General features: G+C 43.1%; 1 protein-coding gene and 1 long non-coding RNA gene across 5 annotated transcripts in view; one reads left to right on the forward strand and one right to left on the reverse strand.

Moving 5' to 3' along the window:
- ankrd26 (ankyrin repeat domain containing 26) overlaps positions 1–20,483 on the forward strand; it is a 167,701-nt gene that overhangs the window by 18,516 nt on the left and 128,702 nt on the right. For 3 of the 4 annotated variants that reach the window (XM_069919991.1, XM_069920001.1, XM_069920012.1), the window contains exons 2-5: positions 4,177–4,291; positions 6,224–6,397; positions 13,629–13,735; positions 15,753–15,890. In XM_069919991.1, the coding sequence (XP_069776092.1) occupies positions 4,177–4,291; positions 6,224–6,397; positions 13,629–13,735; positions 15,753–15,890 (534 nt within the window). Of the gene's footprint in view, positions 1–4,176; positions 4,292–6,223; positions 6,398–9,138; positions 9,254–13,628; positions 13,736–15,752; positions 15,891–20,483 lie in introns of those variants that run through there. The other variant, XM_069920021.1, reaches the window with a different exon arrangement.
- On the reverse strand, positions 13,129–19,116 carry LOC138754982 (uncharacterized). The gene is made up of 2 exons (XR_011351973.1): positions 19,048–19,116; positions 13,129–13,268 (listed from the first exon to the last, which is right to left on the reverse strand). It is a non-coding gene; the product is annotated as an uncharacterized lncRNA (long non-coding RNA).

Raw genomic sequence — 20,483 nt, forward strand, 5'->3', positions numbered from 1 at the left:
ATTTGGATATGGGGGTAGTTTTCTGCTTGGCAATCAGAGGTGTTCAGGGTATCCAGGGGCTGGTGCTGGGCCCACAACTGTTCACTATATACATTAACGATCTGGAAGAGTGAACAGAATGCAGTGTATCTAAGTTTGCTGATGACACTTAATTGAGTGGAGAAGCAAATTGTGCAGAGGATAAGGAGAGCCTGGAGAGAGATTATAGATTATAAATAAGTGGGCAATGGACTGGCAGATGGAGTACAATGTTGGTAAATTCGTGGCTTTCCATTTTGAAAGGAAGAATGGAAGATCAGATTATTATTTCAATGGCAAGCAATTTTAGCATGCTGCCATGCAGAAGCACTTGGGAGTACTTGTGTAAGAATCACAAAAGATGGTTTGCAGGTGCAGCATGGTATTGAGAAGGCAAATGGAATGTTGTCCTTCATTGCTATAGGGATTGAATTTAAGAGCAGGGAGGCAGCATCTGGAGTATTGTGTACATTTCCGGTCTCCTTACTTTGGAAGTGATGCAGAGGAGGCTCACCAGGTTGACTCTACAGATGACAGGGTTAGCCTGTGAGGAGAGATTGAGTTGGCTGGGACTGTACTGACTGGAATTTGGAAGAATAGGGAATTTTATAGAAATCTATAGTTATGAAAGGCATAGATAAGATAGAGATAGGTAAGCTTCCATTTGTAGGCAAGATCAGAACTAAGGGACATAGCCTCAAAATTCAGGGAGGTGGACTGAGGACTGAGATGAGGAGGAACTGCCTTTTCCAGAGGTTGGTGAATCTGTGGAATTTGCTGCCCGTTGAAGTAATAGAGGCCACCTCAGTAAATGCATACAAGACAAGGTTGGATAGATTTTTACTTAGGAATTAAGAGCAAAGTCCTCCTCAGCGACAAGATCTCCATCCTCAACCGATGGTCAGAACACTTCCAATCTCTTTTCAGTGCCAACCGCTCAGTCCAAGATTCCGCCCTGCTCCAGCTCCCTCAACAGCCCCTAAGGCTAGAGCTGGATGAGGTCCTCACCCAGGATGAGACATATAAGGCAATCGAACAACTGAAAAGTGGCAAAGCAGCAGGTATGGATGGAATCCCCCCAGAGGTCTGGAAGGCTGGCAGCAAAACTTTGCATGTCAAACTGCATGAGTTTTTCAAGCTTTGTTGGGACCAAGGAAAACTGCCTCAGGACCTTCGTGATGCCACCATCATCAGTCTGTACAAAAACAAAGGCGAGAAATCAGACTGCTCAAACTACAGGGGAATCACGCTGCTCTCCATTGCAGGCAAAATCTTCACTAGGATTCTCCTAAATAGAATAATACCTAGTGTCGCCGAGAATATTCTCCCAGAAACACAGTGCGGCTTTCGCGCAAACAGAGGAACTACTGACATGGTCTTTGCCCTCAGACAGCTCCAAGAAAAGTGCAGAGAACAAAACAAAGGACTCTACATCACCTTTGTTGACCTCACCAAAGCCTTCGACACCGTGAGCAGGAAAGGGCTTTGGCAAATACTAGAGCGCATCGGATGTCCCCCAAAGTTCCTCAACATGATTATCCAACTGCACGAAAACCAACAAGGTCGGGTCAGATACAGCAATGAGCTCTCTGAACCCTTCTCCATTAACAATGGCGTGAAGCAAGGCTGTGTTCTCGCACCAACCCTCTTTTCAATCTTCTTCAGCATGATGCTGAACCAAGCCATGAAAAACTTCAACAATGAAGACGCTGTTTACATCCGGTACCGCACGGATGGCAGTCTCTTCAATCTGAGGCGCCTGCAAGCTCACACCAAGACACAAGAGAAACTTGTCCGTGAACTACTCTTTGCAGACGATGCCGCTTTAGTTGCCCATTCAGAGCCAGCTCTTCAGCGCTTGACGTCCTGTTTTGCGGAAACTGCCAAAATGTTTGGCCTGGAAGTCAGCCTGAAGAAAACTGAGGTCCTCCATCAGCCAGCTCCCCACCATGACTACCAGCCCCCCCACATCTCCATCGGGCACACAAAACTCAAAACGGTCAACCAGTTTACCTATCTCGGCTGCACCATTTCATCAGATGCAAGGATCGACAACGAGATAGACAACAGACTCTCCAAGGCAAATAGCGCCTTTGGAAGACTACACAAAAGAGTCTGGACAAACAACCAACTGAAAAACCTCACAAAGATAACCGTATACAGAGCCGTTGTCATACCCACACTCCTGTTTGGCTCCGAATCATGGGTCCTCTACCGGCATCACCTGCGGCTCCTAGAACGCTTCCACCAGCGTTGTCTCCGCTCCATCCTCAACATTCATTGGAGCGCTTTCATCCCTAACGTCGAAGTACTTGAGATGGCAGAGGTCGACAGCATCGAATCCACGCTGCTGAAGATCCAGCTGCGCTGGGTGGGTCATGTCTCCAGAAAGGAGGACCATCGCCTTCCCAAGATCGTGTTATATGGCGAGCTCTCCACTGGCCACCGTGACAGAGGTGCACCAAAGAAAAGGTACAAGGACTGCCTAAAGAAATCTCTTGGTGCCTGCCACATTGACCACCGCCAGTGGGCTGATATCGCCTCAAACCGTGCATCTTGGCGCCTCACAGTTTGGCGGGCAGCAACCTCCTTTGAAGAAGACCGCAGAGCCCACCTCACTGACAAAAGGCAAAGGAGGAAAAACCCAACACCCAACCCCAACCAACCAATTTTCCCCTGCAACCGCTGCAACCGTGTCTGCCTGTCCCGCATCGGACTTGTCAGCCACAAACGAGCCTGCAGCTGACGTGGACATTTACCCCCTCCATAAATCATCGTCCGCGAAGCCAAGCCAAAGAAAAAAAAAGAAGAGATATGGGGGGGGGGGGGTGGGGAATAGGCAAGTAGGTGGAGATGAGTGTCATCAGATCAGCCATGATCACATTGAATGGTGGAGCAGGCTCAATGGGCCATGTGGCCTACTCCTGTTCCTATTTATTATGTTCTCTCTTTAAAAATGCTGCATGATTAATTTTCTTCAGATTTGGTGATGTATATGCTTTTAAAAGTGTTAGCCTCTTCTCAATGTTAGTATGAATGCTTATCAACTCATTCATCAGGACAGAAGTGCCAGTTGGGATATTGATGCAGAATCTTGTGACATTCAAGCTGCCTATAGTTTAGATTCAGTGATGGTGAAGAATTGGCATCACTTTTCCAAGTGTATGACTTGGAGAAGAATCTGCAAATGGTGATATTCTTATGCTTCTGCTATTTTGTCTTTGGTGCAAAAGATTTGAAGGTCTGAGTGATGCTATTGAGTAGCCTCAGTGAGTAATTACAATGCATTTTGCTTATGTTTTACAGTATATAGTCACAGTGCACCAGTAATGGAGAAAGTGCAGGTTTACAGTGATAGATGGGATGTCATGATGTTACTAGAATTTTAGCAACTGAAGTAATTTTAAATTTAGACCTGAAGCACAGTAACAGGCTATTTTGGCATACAAGTCTGTGCTGCCCAATTAACCTACAACCCTAGGTATGTTTCAAATGATGGGAGGAAACCAGAGCCCCTGGGGAAAATCCATGCAGACACAGGGAGAATGTACAAACTCCTTACAGACAGTACAGGATTCAAACTCTGGTCCCAATAGCTGGTGCTGTAAAGGCATTGTGCTAACTGCTGTGCCAACCATGCTGCCTCATATATAAGTAGTAAGGTTTTATGGAGCTTAGTTAAGCCATTAGCTTTCTGTGGTATCAATACATTATTTAGAATTAAACTTAAGAGTCAGATAGGTAGACATCTTGTATTGATACCAAAATTGGCTGAATGTTTGGTAGTGAATACAGCCTGATTTGTCCTGGATGGTGTTGAAAATTGGTGTAATCATCATGGTAAATGAAGAGAATGCATTATGCTACTGATTTGTGCCCTTTATATGGTGGAAAGGAATTAGAATGTCAGGAGAGCATCAGGTGATGCTCAGTCTCTGATTATTATTGTGCTATGATCCATGGCCATGTTGAAGTTCTGCTCAATGGTGACTAAAGGTTATTGATGGAGACTTGGGTTCCCTATTGAACACCAATGACAGTTGGTTAGGTTCTCACTCAGAATATTGTGTTGTGAATGTTACATGCTCCTAGTCAACTACTATATTATCTGTGCTTTCATTTGTAATGAGCACATTTCTGTATTCATTTTCCTTCTAGAGCACCATTGCACATTGCATGTGCATGTGGATATGCGGATGTAGTTACTTTGCTTGTTGAAAATGAGTCAAAACTAAACCTTCGTGACAATGAAAATCGCACTCCCTTGATGAAGGTAAGAAATTTGGAACACCACAATGTAATTTCATTTCAACCTTAATGCACCAAGGTGAACAATCCCATTTTCTCCAATCTAATTTTATAGCTGTACTTCTCATCAATGGAATTGGTGGATCTTCTTTTGAACCTTTCCTTTTACTTAATCTTTCCTGGAGTGTAGTGAACTGAAGACAATCAGTTTAACAAATGTACAAAAGTTTAATATTCTGCCTGTTTTTAAACTCCTTATCTCTAATTTGCTAACACAACTTGACATGTCCTGCTCCTGTACAAGATTTTTTCTGCTTTTTCTTTGCCAATCTATTCTTGCTCTTCTATCACTGTTTTATTCCCTGACGCTTTATTGTGGTGACAGATGCATACCTAGATGCACTGCACCCTTGTGCTATAGAATGACAAATTTGTGCCAGCATCTTTTGTATGCCTCTGTTGAATAGTGCGCCACTAGTACTGCGGCCAAGTGTAATACAGAGGCACATCTCGAGCTACCATTAACCTTCCAATAGTCCTGAAGCTGGATCTATCCTATGGACCAGAAGATCATCCTGGGACCTTGTGCAATTTCTGGATCTAAGGAGCCAGAGAGACCATCTTGCATCTTTAACCAGAGCCTCAATTATGGTGCTCCTGCTCATGGCAAGCTTCCCCTCATGGATTTGAGAGCCAATCCATTAAAAAACTTGTGCTCTCTTGGGGCTTGATTGTCACCTAACAGCAGGAGTAATCACGGAGATGTGTGGCCAAGTAGGAGAGAAGTAGGGCTGTGAACACTCATTCTCTGGGCTTTGTATTACTGGACATATGTTTGGAGAAACTGAAGCTGCACATGGAGGAATCTTGAGTTGCCAAAGAACTGCTAGAGGAACTCAGTGCATCAGACAGCATCCATGGGAAGAAATAGTCAGTCAATATTTCAGGTCCAAACCCTTTATCAAGACTAATTTAGAATAGGTGAAATTACATATAAAAAGAGTGAAAGAAGCTAGAGAGGAGCCCAGAGGTGATGGAGGTATTGGACAGAAATGTGAGAGGTGGAGAGACAGGTAGGGTGGGGAAAAAAAAATCATTGGGAAGGGGAGTGGAGAAAGAAAAGTCAGATTGGGAAAAAATAAATATAGGAGTAGGTAAAGAGAGATGGAAACAGCAAAACCATTTGGGGGTGGAGTTACCACAAATTTTAAAAAAAATCGATGTTTATACTTCTCAGTTCAAGAGTTCATGTCTGTCCAGGAGGATTACAATGCATTGTACCTCAAGTTTACATTTAGTGTTGTCCTGTCAATGGATGGACAGACATGCCACTAGGCTTGGGGAAGTTGCCTCAGGAAACTCAAATGTAGACCCAAAGACAGATCAAAGCTGAATGTTTTGCACTGATTATACAAAAGCTTTAGTTATTCATTTGTTTATCTATAATTAATGATTAGAGTAATGGCAAATAGGATAATAATTCAAAAATTTCAAACAACACCAAATGAAAGATGTTAAATGGTTAGAAAGTATACTTAAACTCTGATAATTGGACTATTCATTTTAATAACCCAAGACACTTTAAGCCCAGTGGGTTTAAAGAGTGTGTGGAATATAGAGCCCTGGTAAATTGGATGCCAAACCATTGGGATTTTCAAGCAAGTAGTCTGGACTTTTACAGCAGAACACCAAAGGAATCAGTTTTACAAGGGGTTATTACACCAATACGCGTAGAGAGATGCATTACAGGCAGTGTTCTGCTGCAAACTGGTATGAACTGACCTTTACTCGCACTCCTGCATCTTCCTCATCCTTCATTAATAAATTGATCAGTTTAAATGGAGCAGGTATAGACTCATGGAGTCACAGCATAGAGACAGGCTGGTCCAAAGAGCTTGTGGATGGGCTTTAATACTGTTTCAACTACTGTTTAAAACCTCTTTGTTGCCCTCCACAGGCAGTACAGTGTGAGCAGGAGCACTGTGTGGTGATCTTACTAAGTCATGATGCTGATCCCAATCTGGTGGACATTGATGGATTAACTGCCCTGCATTTTGCTGCCATGATCCCAAACAAGTCTTTGGCAATGCATTTGCTGGATTTTGGGGCACACATAAATGCTCAAGATAAGGTGATTACTATAATTTCTTTTTAATAATGGTCATAACCTTTTCACTTCTGAATTGTGCAAAATTGTGCCATGCTTTCCTGAGTCATCTTAACAAAGTTTGTGCAGTTTTATACTGTTAAATGATTTAAAATTATGCATAAATAGAAATTAGATGTTTTGGAAATGGTCTTGAGCAATCCTTGTCTTTATTTTATTATTTAAAATATCCTGTCATTTTTTTGGGCTCTAATCTTAAAGGAACTGTAGTCTGATAGCTCGAAAATTTTTGAAATAGACATATTATTTTGATTCCCTTTGAAAATGTAATCTTTGAAATTTAATTGAATTCACATTTAAAGTGAATCGTCACTCTTTCAAAAAGAAACTACTGTAGCAGCAGCTACGAGGGAAGAGACTCACCACCACCACGTTAGGAGTTTCAAGAGCAGTTTAATTCAAAACCCGCATGTGCCCCTTTAAGGGCAGCATGAGCTCCGCTCCCGCGTGGGCAGTGATGTCATCATGCTGCCTGGGGCATGTGCTCAGTTTGAACAATGAGGCAAGAAGGCCCCCCCGACGGTGACCTGTACTCGCAGCTGCCCCGCCGGCAAGCGGGGCCAGTTCGCTACGGGTAAGTGCGCCGCCACACAACCCCCCACCCCCAGAACCGGTTCACGCGTCTCGCCACTTGGGCGGCCAGCCCCAGCGCTTAGGTTGAGCCATTTGAACTGGCTGACTTGGGTCCAGGTGCGCCGCCTTGAGGCGGTCAATCGTGAATAGTTCCCCTTTGCTCTCAATGTCTAAAGTGAACGTCTTGCCCGATCACTGCAGGACTCTGTAGGGGCCTCCATAAGGGTGCTGTAGGGGCATGGTGTGTGAACCTCGCCGGACGAAAACTTACTCGGCTGTGTCCAGTTCCTTGGGCAGGTGGGATGGTCGACCACTGTGGTGGGACGGAGGTGGGGTGGGCTAGCGAGGCGAGCTTACTGCGAAGGTTTGCCAATAAGGTTGTATTGTCGGCTGCCGAGTCCATGTCTCGGCCGAAAAACTCTCTGGGTAGTGACAATGGCGTGACGTAAACCAACTTTGTGGATGATATCTGCAGATCCTCTTTTGGGGCTGTCCTGACGCCGAACAGAACCCAGGGCAACTCATTCGCCCAACTGGTGCCGGTGAAACGAGCCATGAGTGCTGACTTAAGATGTCGGTGTAATCACTCCACTCGGCCGTTGGCTTGAGGGTGATATGCCATGGTGTGGTGGAGCTTGACCCCCCAAAAGGCTCGCCACTTGTGCCCAGAGGGCAGACGTGAATTGGGCACCTCTGTCGCTGGTAATGTGTTCCGGGACTCCGAACCTGGCGATCCAGTGAGCGAGTAAGTTCCTGGCGCACGTATTGGTGGAAGTGTCTTTCAGCGGAATGGCTTCCAGCCACCTTGTCACTCGGCAGGTGGCCCACGATGTCCACGTGTATATGTTGGAATCTCTTGGCCGCAGAGTCGAACTGTTGTATCGGGGCTTTTGTATGATGGTGGACTTTGGAGGTCTGGCACTGCGTGCAGCTCCTCGCCATCTGAGCTACTTGTTTTTTGAACCCATGCCACACAAAACACTCTGCCACCATTCGAACCGATATCTTGACAGACAGATTGCTGTGGACCATGCTGAAAGCCTGTGACCTCACTGCGGCGGGACTACAGGGCGCGGTGAGCTGGTGGAAACATCGCAGAGCAGCATGTCTGGGCTGCCTGGCAACCGGAGATCCCGAAGGTGGAGTCCTGTAATGGCGGTGCGGAGGGCCTGTGTTTCAGCATCCTCCCTCTGGGCCTTCTCTAACTGAGCGTAGTTCAGGCCCGGGCGAGATTGTGCATCTGCCACAACATTGTCTTTATCTGCCTGCTGCCGAATGTCGGTGGTGAATTCCGACACATAGGTTAAGTGCCGGTGCTGGCGAGCCGACCAGGGGCCTTTTGCCATCGCAAAGGCTTGTGTGAGCGGTTTATGGTCGGTGAACATGGTGAATGGTCTGCCCTCCAGGAAATATTGGAAATGTCTGATGGCCACGTACAGGGCCAGAAGCTCCCTGTCGAAGGTGCTGTACTTTAGTTCAGAGGATGAAGGTGCCTGCTGAAAAAGGCTAACGGGCGCCACTGGCCGTTGACCCATTGCTCCAGAATGCCCCCAACGGCAGTGGCCGATGTGTCCACTGAGAGCGCGGTGTGAGTATCCGGCCGTGGGTGGGCTAATAGAGTGGCGCTCGCCAGAACGTCTTTCGTTGCAGCAAAAGTGCCCTCCGCCTCTTCTGATCATACTGGGACTTTGTCCTTCGCGGCAATCAGCGCGAATAAAGGCTGCATGATACGGGCTGCTCCGGGGATGAACCAGTGGTAGAAGTTCACCATGCTGATGAACTCTTGTAGGACGATTCCTAGAGACTGCAGTCGGGAGAATTCTTCTTTGGCCAGTTGCAGCTTTTCTGGGGGTAATCATATGGCTTTGGCATGAAGCAGGGGACCCTGGGTTGTGATGTGATGGTAGACTTCATGTTGAGGCATGGTGGCTGTGAACTGCGGCTGCAGGATGGAGGGGAATTCATGGAGGATACTTGTGTATTCATCCTGGGGGCACTGATGGCGGCTATCTCCAGGTTGCACGCATCTGTGGCATCTAGGTGGATGGATTGAAAGGTGTGGGCATTAACTAACTGCTTGCCCTTGACATTACTAACAGGCTCCGCACCTGGAGGAAGTCGGCCCTCAACAGCACTGTGCCTACTGCGGCCAGCACGAACTTTCAGTGGAACCTGACCTTTCTGATCTGGATCTGCGCTCTGTGAGTTCCGAAGGTCCTGATGGCGGATCCATTGGCTGCCTGCAGGGTAGGGCCCCATGCTCGGATGCAGGTCTCGAGGGCTGTCGGGGGGAGCACACTCAGCTCTGCTCCAGTATCTACTAGGAACCGTTGGCCAGTGGACTTGTTGGTCACATGCAGGAGGCTGTTTGCATGGCCAGCGCTGCAGCCGTTAACGGCAGCTGGCCGAGTCGTTTCCCTGAAAGGTACAGGGCAACCTCCACTTGCGCTGATGATAGAAACACCAGGTGGGGTGGTGTTCCTCCGGCTTGTGCTTAGGGGGTGCCTGCAACCAGCTGGGCCCTGGGTGGATGACCTGACTGAGGGTGGCCTCGTTCTTCCGCTTGGTCCGCTAGAGGACGTCTGCGTGGGCCGAAACTCGCTGTGTGTCTGATAAGTCTTCATCCGCCAGCAGGAGCTGTATGTCCTCGGGCATCTGCTTGAGGAAGATTTTCCGGAACAGAAAACACGGTTTGTGGTCCTCTGCTAATGCCAGCATCTCATCCATCAGGGCAGACAGGGTTCTGTCTCCCAACCCATCCAGGTGAAGGAGCCTGGAGGCACGCTGCTCTGGGGAGAGGTTGAAGGTCCCGAGGAGGAGGTTCTTGAGGTGGGATATTTACCAACCTCTGGCGGGTTGTGGATGAGGTCGTCCACCCTGCCGCAGTCTCTTCGTCGAGTACACTCACGACGTGTTAAAACATCGTGGCGTCTGATGAAATGTTTCTGAGGTGAAACTGCACTTCCACATGCCCGAACCACATAACGCGGGCGATGTGTCCAGAGGGGGACAGTTTCATCGCGTCTGCATTGATCTCTGAGGGATCCATAATGAGAGGCCAGAAAAATGTCTGGACTGTCGGGGTCACCAGTGTAGCAGCAGCTACAAGGAAAAAGACTCTCCACCACCAAGTTAGGAGTTTCAATGGCAGTTTAATTCAAAACCTGTGTGTGCCCCTTTAAGGGCAGCGTGAGCTCCGCCCCTGCACGGGCGGTGACATAATCCCGCTGCCTGGGGCGCGCGCTCAGTTCAAACAGGCAAGGAGGTCCCCTGACGGCGCCCTGTACTCGCATCTGCCCCACCGGTGCGGCGGTACAAGCGGGGCCGGTTCTCTACGGGTAAGTGCGCCGCCACACTACTATTATTCATTTGCATTAATGTTAATCTTGTAGTTGGCATTTGTTGTCCATTTAAACTGCCCATTTACTTTGGGCAGAAGCAGCTACATAAAAAAATGTGACAATTTAATTAATAATTTATTTCATTACCATTCATATTATTAAACTTTATTCTGATTAATGGATAATTAAACAGTGTTCCTGAGCAATGGTTATTTTTGACGAACTAATTCGTGTAAAGGGCAGCACATTGAGTTTCAACTTTAACTTTTGCCTCTATTCAAATCTGTAACCCTTTTTATGATATTATAACTGGTGGTTTCCTCTCACAATGTCTTATTTTTTATTTAAATTTTAGTGATTTGCCTATTATGCTGGTTAAATCCTATAATTGTCAAGACTAATCTTCATGATTTTTCTGTCAACTTTTGAAAATTCAAAATGATGCTGGAGCAAGCTGCCTGCAAAATTAAGTTACTCATTGTGTCTCGACTCATATGATAATAAACAGTTGAATATGCGCTACAATCTAAAGATTGACTTTTGGATGCTGTGCCTTGATTGCAATTTCTCTTGCACTTTTCATCCCTGCTGAAATAGTAATTCAAGGTTTAACCCACTTCTTACCTGAATCAAAACTATTGTATGTCATAAGATTACTTTCCAAATTATTCACCCGTTGTGTATTGCATGTGAATATTAATGAAAGGAGAGACAGTAAGACAGCAATAAATTCAACTTTCCTGTCAATACATGGTCAGGTGAGAAAGTGAGCTGTGAGGATGGTATGAAATGGCTCTTGGGGAATTTAGATGGGTTTGGCAAATAGTGAAGAAGTTGCAAATGGAGGTTAGATGCTTCAAGTGGAAGAATAATGTTTTTGTCATTGTTTACAAATAATTTCTGTTGTGGCTTTTAACATACTGAAAAAGTGGTTGTAATTTTTGTATATTTATTCATTTATGTACTTTACGAGCCAAATTGGCATTTGTTTTTTTTATTTGCCCCTGAATGGAGAAGGAAGTTAAAAATCAAGCATATTGATAGGTTTGGAATTGCATGTTGGCTAGTTGAGGAAAGTATTGACAGATTTAACAAATTTAAAGGCACCAGTAAACATGTTTTTTTTTAGAATAATTGGTAATTTCATAGTTATTGCTACAGAAGGTAGCTTTCTTCATATTTCTTTAAATTTTAATTATTTTAAATTAAATTTACCAGTTCTGTGGTGTGATTTGAGCTTGCTTCTAAAACTTGTCTAAAACTGATCTGCTAGCTAAGAAATTTCATTGATGCACTTGTCTTCTTCGGTGCTTGCTGTACCTTGACTGGTGGGAGGTTGGAGTGCAGAAGCTGAAAATGTTCACGGTGTAGGGAGACTTTTGAAATGTGTTCTTCATAACTAAGTAATAATATACTTGTTTTGGAATCAATGCAGTATTGATGCATTTGATTTATTTTTGTGATTGAGGGAACTGATAGCAAGGAGATTTTATTGAATCACTCTGAATTGTGGAAATATGAAAGGTGATCTCATTGATTCAATCAGGAGTGGAACTGAATTAAACTTTGAGAGATTGTTAAATTTCTTGATGCCACTTAATGTCACCTGAACTTGATATAGTTCACCCCAAAATAAAATTGGGGGATTGTTCACAAAGAGAGCGATCTCCTTGAAAAGTAACCCATTTATTATATTAATTATCTGCTCCCCTGTATCCACACCCTGACAAAAATACCAATAGGTGGATTAATAAAAGAAATTACATAAGGGGGCAGTTCCACAGCCTCCCTGGATATTCATCAGAGTTCTCTTTTTTCTTTCTTTTTCTTTTTTCTCTTTTTAAAGGGGGTGGGAGTGGTTGGGGAGGGGGACATCACATGTATGTAGATTGTTGGAACATCTGTACATCTTGAAACAGTCTCTGATGTTGATTCTTTGTTTATTGATGGAAAATGAAAAATAAAATATTAAAAAATAAATCTGCTCTCTAATTATCTTTGATCTCCAGATGGACTGCAATAACTCACCAAGGTTGTCAGAGAAGTACTTCCCAAATCCATGAGTATTTTGCCTGCAGTGATTTTAAAATCTTCATGGATCATCTTTCCTCTTTGATTGTCATGCACACCTATTTTATTCTAATCTGTTTGCCTTGTAAAGGGCTCACAAGAGGTACCACTGGTCCAGCACTATCAATTCAAGAAAGAGAAAAATAATGTCCTTCAGAAACATCAAATCTCTATGAATCCTGTCAACTCCTCTGATGCCAAATGGCCTCTTGGCCATTCCACTCCTGCAATTAACACAAGCTTGAAGCATCCAAGTCTTCCTCCTCAGTCCCTGGTTCTAGACCCCACCGCCCCCCCCCCACCCCCCCAAACCAATCAGGTTGGCACCTGAGGCTTTTTGGTTTCCATAAAGACCCTCTTGAATCCCAGTCCTAAATCTTAATTCCAAATACCTCTCATCAGCAACCTGTGGCCTCGTGTGAGGCCTTCGGCCACCATGCTCTGCAGTGCTATGCTCCCATCCTCTAGGGTTATCTCCTAGGCTTCTTAGTTGGGGAGAGAGTTGTGGAGGTGGGGGGGGGGGGGGTGGGGGAAGAGAGAAAATGTTTTGGTTTGTTGCTTCCCCAAAGCCCAATACTTTGATCTTGAGCACTAGTCTTCTGAGGACATTGACGTTGTCTTGGAGCTGTTGAACATGATGGGTGGGCAATAAGACCTCTTGGAAGAAAACTGGAAGACTCTCCCCGCTCATTCTGCATCATACAAAAAATATTCTTTCCATTCCTTTATTTTCACTAGTCAAAACTCATGGACCTACAGACCCAGCAAAACATTTGGAGAGACTTTCACCACATGAGTTGCAGACATAAAGGAAGTTTATCACTGCAGATGCCTCCTTCTTGTTCCTCATTCTGTGAAAGAATATAAATATTTTGTGTGAGAAAACAATGTTGTGAAATTTTTGCAAATGTAACATATCACAAAAAACAATGTTGTGAAATGTTTGCAAATGTAACATATCACAAAAAACAATGTTGTGAAATGTGTGCAAATGTAACATATCACTACTGTGCTAAGTTGTAGGACTGCAAATGAATTTGGATTCTGTCACCCAAATTACTTAATTTATTTTCATGAATTTGCAGATCTTTCATCAAAATTGAGATAGTTCCAATAATATGTGGAAATTATGTAACACATTTTGTAGTATGTATAATTGTAAATTATTCTCTGATAATTAAATGACTTAATAAATTATTTGTTTCCAAAAGAATGGTTTTACTCCTATGCTGTTGGCAGTTGCTGCAAAACATCATGAAATGGCAGAATTTCTTCTTGAAAAGGGTGCTAACGTGAATGCCACAGACAAGATGGGGAGGTAAATTTACACAATACAGGTCTTAAATTGGTGCATCAAGAAATAGAGGGAAATGTGCATTTGATTTTCTATGAAATTTTCTCATGAAATAATTGAGTACTGGTTTTCGCTGTTTTTATTTTATTTTTTTTCTGGTTACCATACAAAAGACATTGAGCTAAATTGCTGGTATTCATTCCATTACTTAAATTTAATCTGATTATTCTACTCATTCAGTATTGTTATTATTTTCTAATGTATTTAGTGCCATTAAGGAGAACAACCAAAAATTTCCGTTCATCATCCATTGATCAAATTGAATTTGATTTGTTCAGCTGGGTTGTTCTTGCTAATTTAATATATATGTTTTAATGCCAATCACCAAGAGCAGCCTTTTTTTATCCATGTAATCTTTTAAATTGGAAATACAGGTACATAATCTTTTATCTGAAATTCTGAAAACCGAAACCTGAGAAAACAGAACATTTTTTCATGGATGTCAACTGCACACCAAAGCTCACATTGGATGCCAAACATGACCCAATCCACCCATCTCCTATTCGACGTCCCTCTGCTGCTCACTGACTTTGAAGACTGTGAAAAGAGCTGCAGAGTCCCCTATGGGTAACAAAGAGAAGTAGAAAAGGAAGTGTCTGTCATTATCGATAGTGCAGAAAGTAGAGTTATTGCAGAAGCTTGATCGTGGTACATCTGTGTGGTGTCTTACTGAAGATTATGGTGTTGGAACTATATGACTTAAATAAGCAGAAAGGTAAGTTGTTGAAGTTTTACAGTAATGACCAGAAACTAATGAAAAATAGGAAAACATTACGTAGGGCAAAAAACACAGATCTTGACCATATGGTCTATCTTTATCTCATTTAATTTACCCCTCTCCATCCAGCGCTGCGGCAATTTCCACCCACCCCGGTCCAGACACTCCTCTAGTTGGAGTGTGTCTTTGTCTTGCATAAATCTAAAATCAGCACAATTACTTAATGTACCATCGTTATTATTATTTTGTTATCGAAAAGTGTCTGGTTCCAAGGGTTTCGGATAAAAGATTATGTACCTGTGCAAAGGGAGACAGAATGAAAATGATAGATGGATTAACATCATGGTTAGAAATAGGGGATGCAACAACTACAATTCGGAGGGTCAGAACTGTGATGGATGGAGAGATACGATTGCCCTCACTGAAAGGCAAGGCATCTGAACAACAAACCTGTACTATTAAATATAAAGATATTTCAGCTTCTGCTTCTATTTCCATCTAGTATCTTTTTGCTAAATTTCACTTAAGTTAACATTTTGGGCTTAACAGTTTTAAATGCTTTCCATTGCTGTTTAAGGGAGAAATGTGAGGCAATGGATTAAATATATGAAGCTTTTTCTTGTCAGTAAATGATTAGAAGTTTTAAAAGATCAAAGGGTCTACAACTTGAGGGTTTTTAATGCCTAGCAACAAAAGTAGATTACAATTGATCACTTCAAAGAAAGCAGAAGTACATATGAGCATTCTGTAATTCTGCTGATTCCAGACTTTACCATCCAAAGTTATGTTTGATACCCCTTTAGTAATTTGCTATCAAATTTAGATTTGCTTGGTTTTGCTGAACTGTACATGTTGAGTTCACATATAGTTATCAAGGGATGCAAGTGTGAATTGCTTTATTGGTGAATGTTCTGCTTACTCCATTAGGCTAAATACAGCCTTTGGATTAGAGGAGTGGTTCTCAATCTTTTTTTTCCAATCGCATATTACTTTAAGTAATTCCTTACTAACCACAGAGTGCCTATGGCAGTAGGAGCATCAAATGTGCCTTTAATTCATGGCAAGAAATCAGAATGGATGTGCAGATCAACTAAATTATATTTATAAACTCTGGATGACATTTTAAGAATATAGTTCATTCAAGATGTATGGATTCAGCTGCGAAAGACTGAGGAAAGAAATGCACTTTATTTAATTTGTAGTTTGTAAAGCATATTTATTGCAGAGCATTAATATATGCATCTTCTTTATTGATCCTTCTAGAACTGCCCTGATACTTGCTGCAAGTGATGGGCAAGTTAACCTCGTGAAGCTACTTTTACATCACGATATCGATGCTTCCTTAAAAGAGGAAAAAGGGCAGACAGCAGAAGATTATGCATTTATGAATGGACACCATGCGTAAGGAATTTTGTCTTGTGTTTTCAGTAACTTCATTTGAATTAATGAATTTGATGTAGCAGCAGCATCTTCCTTGGGCTTTGAGGATGAAGAGGTGGGATTTAGGGTAGGGTCTGATAAGGTGTTAATCAAATATGCACTTTGTCATCCTGAATGCTTTTTCTTGTTTTTGAGTAGCATGGGCTAAAGATTCCTGTGACTCAGTAATGACACGCATTTTTAAGGAGGCTTTGAGAACATTTAAAGTATCTCAGCCTACCTGGTGAAAGAGGTCAAAATATAAAGTCTGCCTGGTGAAGGAGTCAGGTGTTTGGCATCTGAGTGATGCGGCCTACCAATTGAAGCTACCTGAGTGTTAAGTGAGGCTCCATTCTCAGGATATTAGCCTGATAGAAGATGCTCATTTTAGAGGAATTTGTGGAGGCTGGATTGGCATTCTCTCTCCAATACTTTGAAGGGCCCATTGGTAGTTTATGTCTTGGAGGGATATCAAAGACCTGGAATTACTGCTGTAGAGTAGACCAGCATCTTTGTGCTGGGTTTGAAATCTTAATCCCTTCAGACAGCCAAAGATTGTGGTTTCACATTGAAGACACTGGTGAATTTTATCATTATCGTTGGTGGCCTTCAATTACAGATAGTTTTTGAGACTTGTGCAGTATGCCACATTTTCCAAGGTCTCGTCATGAATCTTTATTGTCCAAGGGCAGTGTTGTTTTGCAGGTTGATGACGTACTTTTATTTTCCAGATGCACGAGGTCCATTTTTAAAAAAATCTTTCTGAATATGCACACATATAAACAATGTCTGTGTACTGCAACTTGATCATTCAAGTTGTTCTGGAAAAGTTCTTGCATTTATTGAACAGTTTTTCATTTGTCTTCTTGATTAGCTGCATTCTGTTGCAACATTATGGCAAGGAATGCCACAATCTTTCTCCATTAACACTTTTATAGCCAGTATATTAAATACCATCTTTAATAATGAGGTAGATGGATCACTAAGTCCAATGCTTAGTTCATGTTTGTGCTTGGTCAGCAACAATATAGTGTAATGAATGCCCAAAGGTAAATTAATAATTCTGCTAATGAATAAAACCTTGCTGCAAAAAAGCATTCTTGTCCACTTATGTGGAGGCAGGGGGGGTGATGGAAGTGTCAGGTGTTGATCAAGTATGCAGTTTGTCGAGAGTTAGGCAAGTTGTAATATAATCAATAATACTAAAGGATGGGTTTTCTAGTTATCAGGAATAAGTATCAGCATTGTATCTGGTTTTCCTACCTTCCTTACTGCTGGCATGAAAACATGATGGAACCAATACAAGAAAATTCTTTTGTCCAATCGGGCAGTTAAGTTGGGCATTGTATTCTATTGGTAAATGTGATACCTTTGAAAGCTATTGACATGTTTGTCTTCCAACATCAATGATATGACCTTGTGTGTTCCTGAGGCAGACATGAGTACCATAAGATGATAGTTATTTAATATATATTTGTGCATGTATGCCTGTTTGTCTGTTCTCCATGCAAGTCAATATGCAGCACTCTAGAAATGTCCAAGGAGGTTCAGTAGGGGGTAAGTAACATTTGATGCTGAATGTCATGACCACATTGAATTTAATCTTTAATGCCATAGGGGGTTTAAAAGTGTTTTTTGACCAGCTTGCACTGACATGCATTACTGTTTAATCTAGCACTGACTTGCATTACTATTTACTATAATTGTGGTTACATTTAATGCTGAATGCCATGACCATATTGAATTCAATATTTCAGATCATATGAGGTTCAAAAGTTCATTTAAAAAAAATTGAATGTACCCGGGACACCTCAATTAGTTACAGTGCTGTACATCAATGTACATTCAGAATAAAAGCAAGTGGCCAAACCCAGTTCAACATGGGTAGCTTTTGCAGCAGCTACTTGGTAATGCTCACTGCCACAAATCAGTTGTCACTGCTCCTGATCACACTTAAGTGGTCAATAATCCCAAAGAGTTTCTTAATTCACTGAAACTTCTAGGAGTCCCATCACATTGTCTCAGTCTAAAAGTAGGACACCGATCATGCTCCTTTGTAACTTGGATCCACCATGCCTGTACAATGGAACAAGACTGGCTGTTAAGAAGCAATGTCCCATGTTATTGAGGTGGCAATACTTTCTGGATTTAGCAAGGGAGAAGATGTACTCATTCCAAGAATTCCCATCATTCCCACTGATATGCCACTTGAGTTTAAGAGATTTCAGTCTCTCATACACCTGAGCTTCACCATGTCCATCATCAAATCCCAAGGTCAGATGTTGAAGGTAGCTGGACTGCAATTGAATGAGCCTTGCTTTTCTACGTTGGATGTTCACATGGTGGAAGTCAGAACAGGTGGAAAAACTAAGAACATTGTTTATTATGAAGCCTTTAGCTGAGAATTGTTTGTCTATGTTTGTTTGCCAGAAGCCAACTTTGTTTGAACTGTTGTTACAAAGAATATAAATGTTGTGTTTGGAAAAAATATACAGAATTACAATGAAGTTTTTTGGGTATTTTGTTTCAACCATGTAGTCAACAACTGAGAGTTTTATTTCCCAGGCAATGCTGGGAATTGTGCTAGTTTTGTATAAAGCTTGATGTTGTTTACTCCTTTGTGTGGTCTACTTTCGATTTTAGAAAACAACAGTACAATACATCACTCTCACCAGCATTGTAAATTTACTTGGGGGGGGAGGGGGGCACAATGATTATCTCCCAACTTGTGAAACAACTTGCTATGTTTTCCAAGTATTATTTTGATCAGTTTTTTTTCCTCTCTTGGTTAGTGACTTTCTGTTTATTTGGAGACTAGATAGACTAGATAGATGACATGTTTATTGTCAAACATGGGTAAGTGTTCACAAACTATTTACTTTGATGCAGGGCAAGTTTAAACTATTTGCCACAACCTGTAGTTGTCAAATAAAACAGCTGCAAATGACTTGAGAATTAAAGGACAATGTAAAACTAAAAGAGAAATCAAATAACAAAGCAAAAACATTTGGCAGCATTTTCCTAGGACAGATCACAATCACAGCCATCTTCCTCTGAACAAGGTATGATTCTAGTCAGTGAAGTCATATCCAAGCTTTTTAAAAGTTTAATTTTACAGAAGCTTTGTTGACAAGCTCACCCATCTTAATTCTATGACAATGTAGTAAACAAAGCCACAGTAGTCTGTGTGAGTTGGTTTAACTGATTTTACTGGAACTCTTGTGAGCTTATAAGCACAACCCTCCCCACCCCATAATACTTTGCTACCTCCTGGACCATTGTGATGTAGACCTGGAGGGCTAGCAGTGTCCCCAGTGTCTCTGGGCTCTTAGCCCCGCGTGAGGCTGCACCACTGTGACACGGTTTGCTTGTGGATCAACGCAGCCCATTACATGACCACGCACCCCCTCCCCCCCAAGGTAATGATTTCATTTGTTGTATAAAGTTCTTTCGTTTAGGTGAACGACCTTTCTGCACCTGCTGCACCAGGTCGATGTGTGTTTGCAGCACTTTGTAAGGAGCCTCATTTGGCTGTTGAAGTGAAGTTTGATGCATCTCCCTGCACACAATCATGCACTGGCAGTCCTTGAGCTCCCTTGGGATGAGGTTGAGACAGGCTCCAGGGTGCTGACTTACTCCCAAAGTCTGGTCAGGAGAGCTGTGGGTGGTTCTTCCTGTCCTCAGGCCGGTGGTACGAATTCATCTGGGACCGTAACCGGGCTCCATACATGAGGTTGGTGGAGGACTAGGCCAGATCTTGTGGTGCTGTGTGGATTCCCATGGCAATTCGTCATTTCAGTGGGGGCAATTGAGTTGAGCCATCAGGGCAGTTTTCAGTTGGTTGTGAAACCTCTCAATGAGGCCATTGGACTGCAGATGGTAGGCCTTGGTGCGATGTAACTGCGTGCCAAGGAGTTGGGATAGCTCTGATCAGAGAATTGAGGTGAACTGTGCCCTTCCCCCCCCCCCCCCGCCCCTGTCCTAAGTTATGTCTGTTGACAGCCTGAAATGGGCTATCTAATTAGTGATGAGGGCCTGGCGCAGGACATTGAGGTACTGCCTCTGGCTATCTGGTAAATCTGTCAACCATGGTGAACAGGTATGTAGAGCCTCTGGAGATAGGCAGGGGACCAACGATGTCGACAAACAAGTGGTTGAAATGCCTGTTGACGGAAACGACTGGAGTGGGGCTTTGTCGGGCCTCTGAATTTTGGAGGTCTGGCAATGTACGCAAGTTTTGGCCCAGTGGCCAACTTGTTAATGCAGGCCATGCCACATAAACCTGTTGGTGACCAGCTGTGTTTTAGCACATGTGCTAAGCCATGAATGGCGTCAAACACACAACACCTCCAAATCACAAGTATGATGGGTCTTGGCTGTTCAGTAGGTACATCGCAGAGAAGTGTAGCCCCGGAAGGTCCAAACCTCACCTCCTTCAGTTTAAGCCCTTAAATGGTGGTCTGGTAGGGCGATATCTTGGTGTACTGTAGCTGCACTGCTCCCAGACCAATGTAGCTGATCCCAGGAGTGAAGGAGCTGATCGATTGAATGGACGTACAGGCAAGTGCTTCTGCC

The sequence above is a fragment of the Narcine bancroftii genome, chromosome 1 (assembly GCF_036971445.1).
Source record: "Narcine bancroftii isolate sNarBan1 chromosome 1, sNarBan1.hap1, whole genome shotgun sequence".
Taxonomy (NCBI): domain Eukaryota; kingdom Metazoa; phylum Chordata; class Chondrichthyes; order Torpediniformes; family Narcinidae; genus Narcine; species Narcine bancroftii.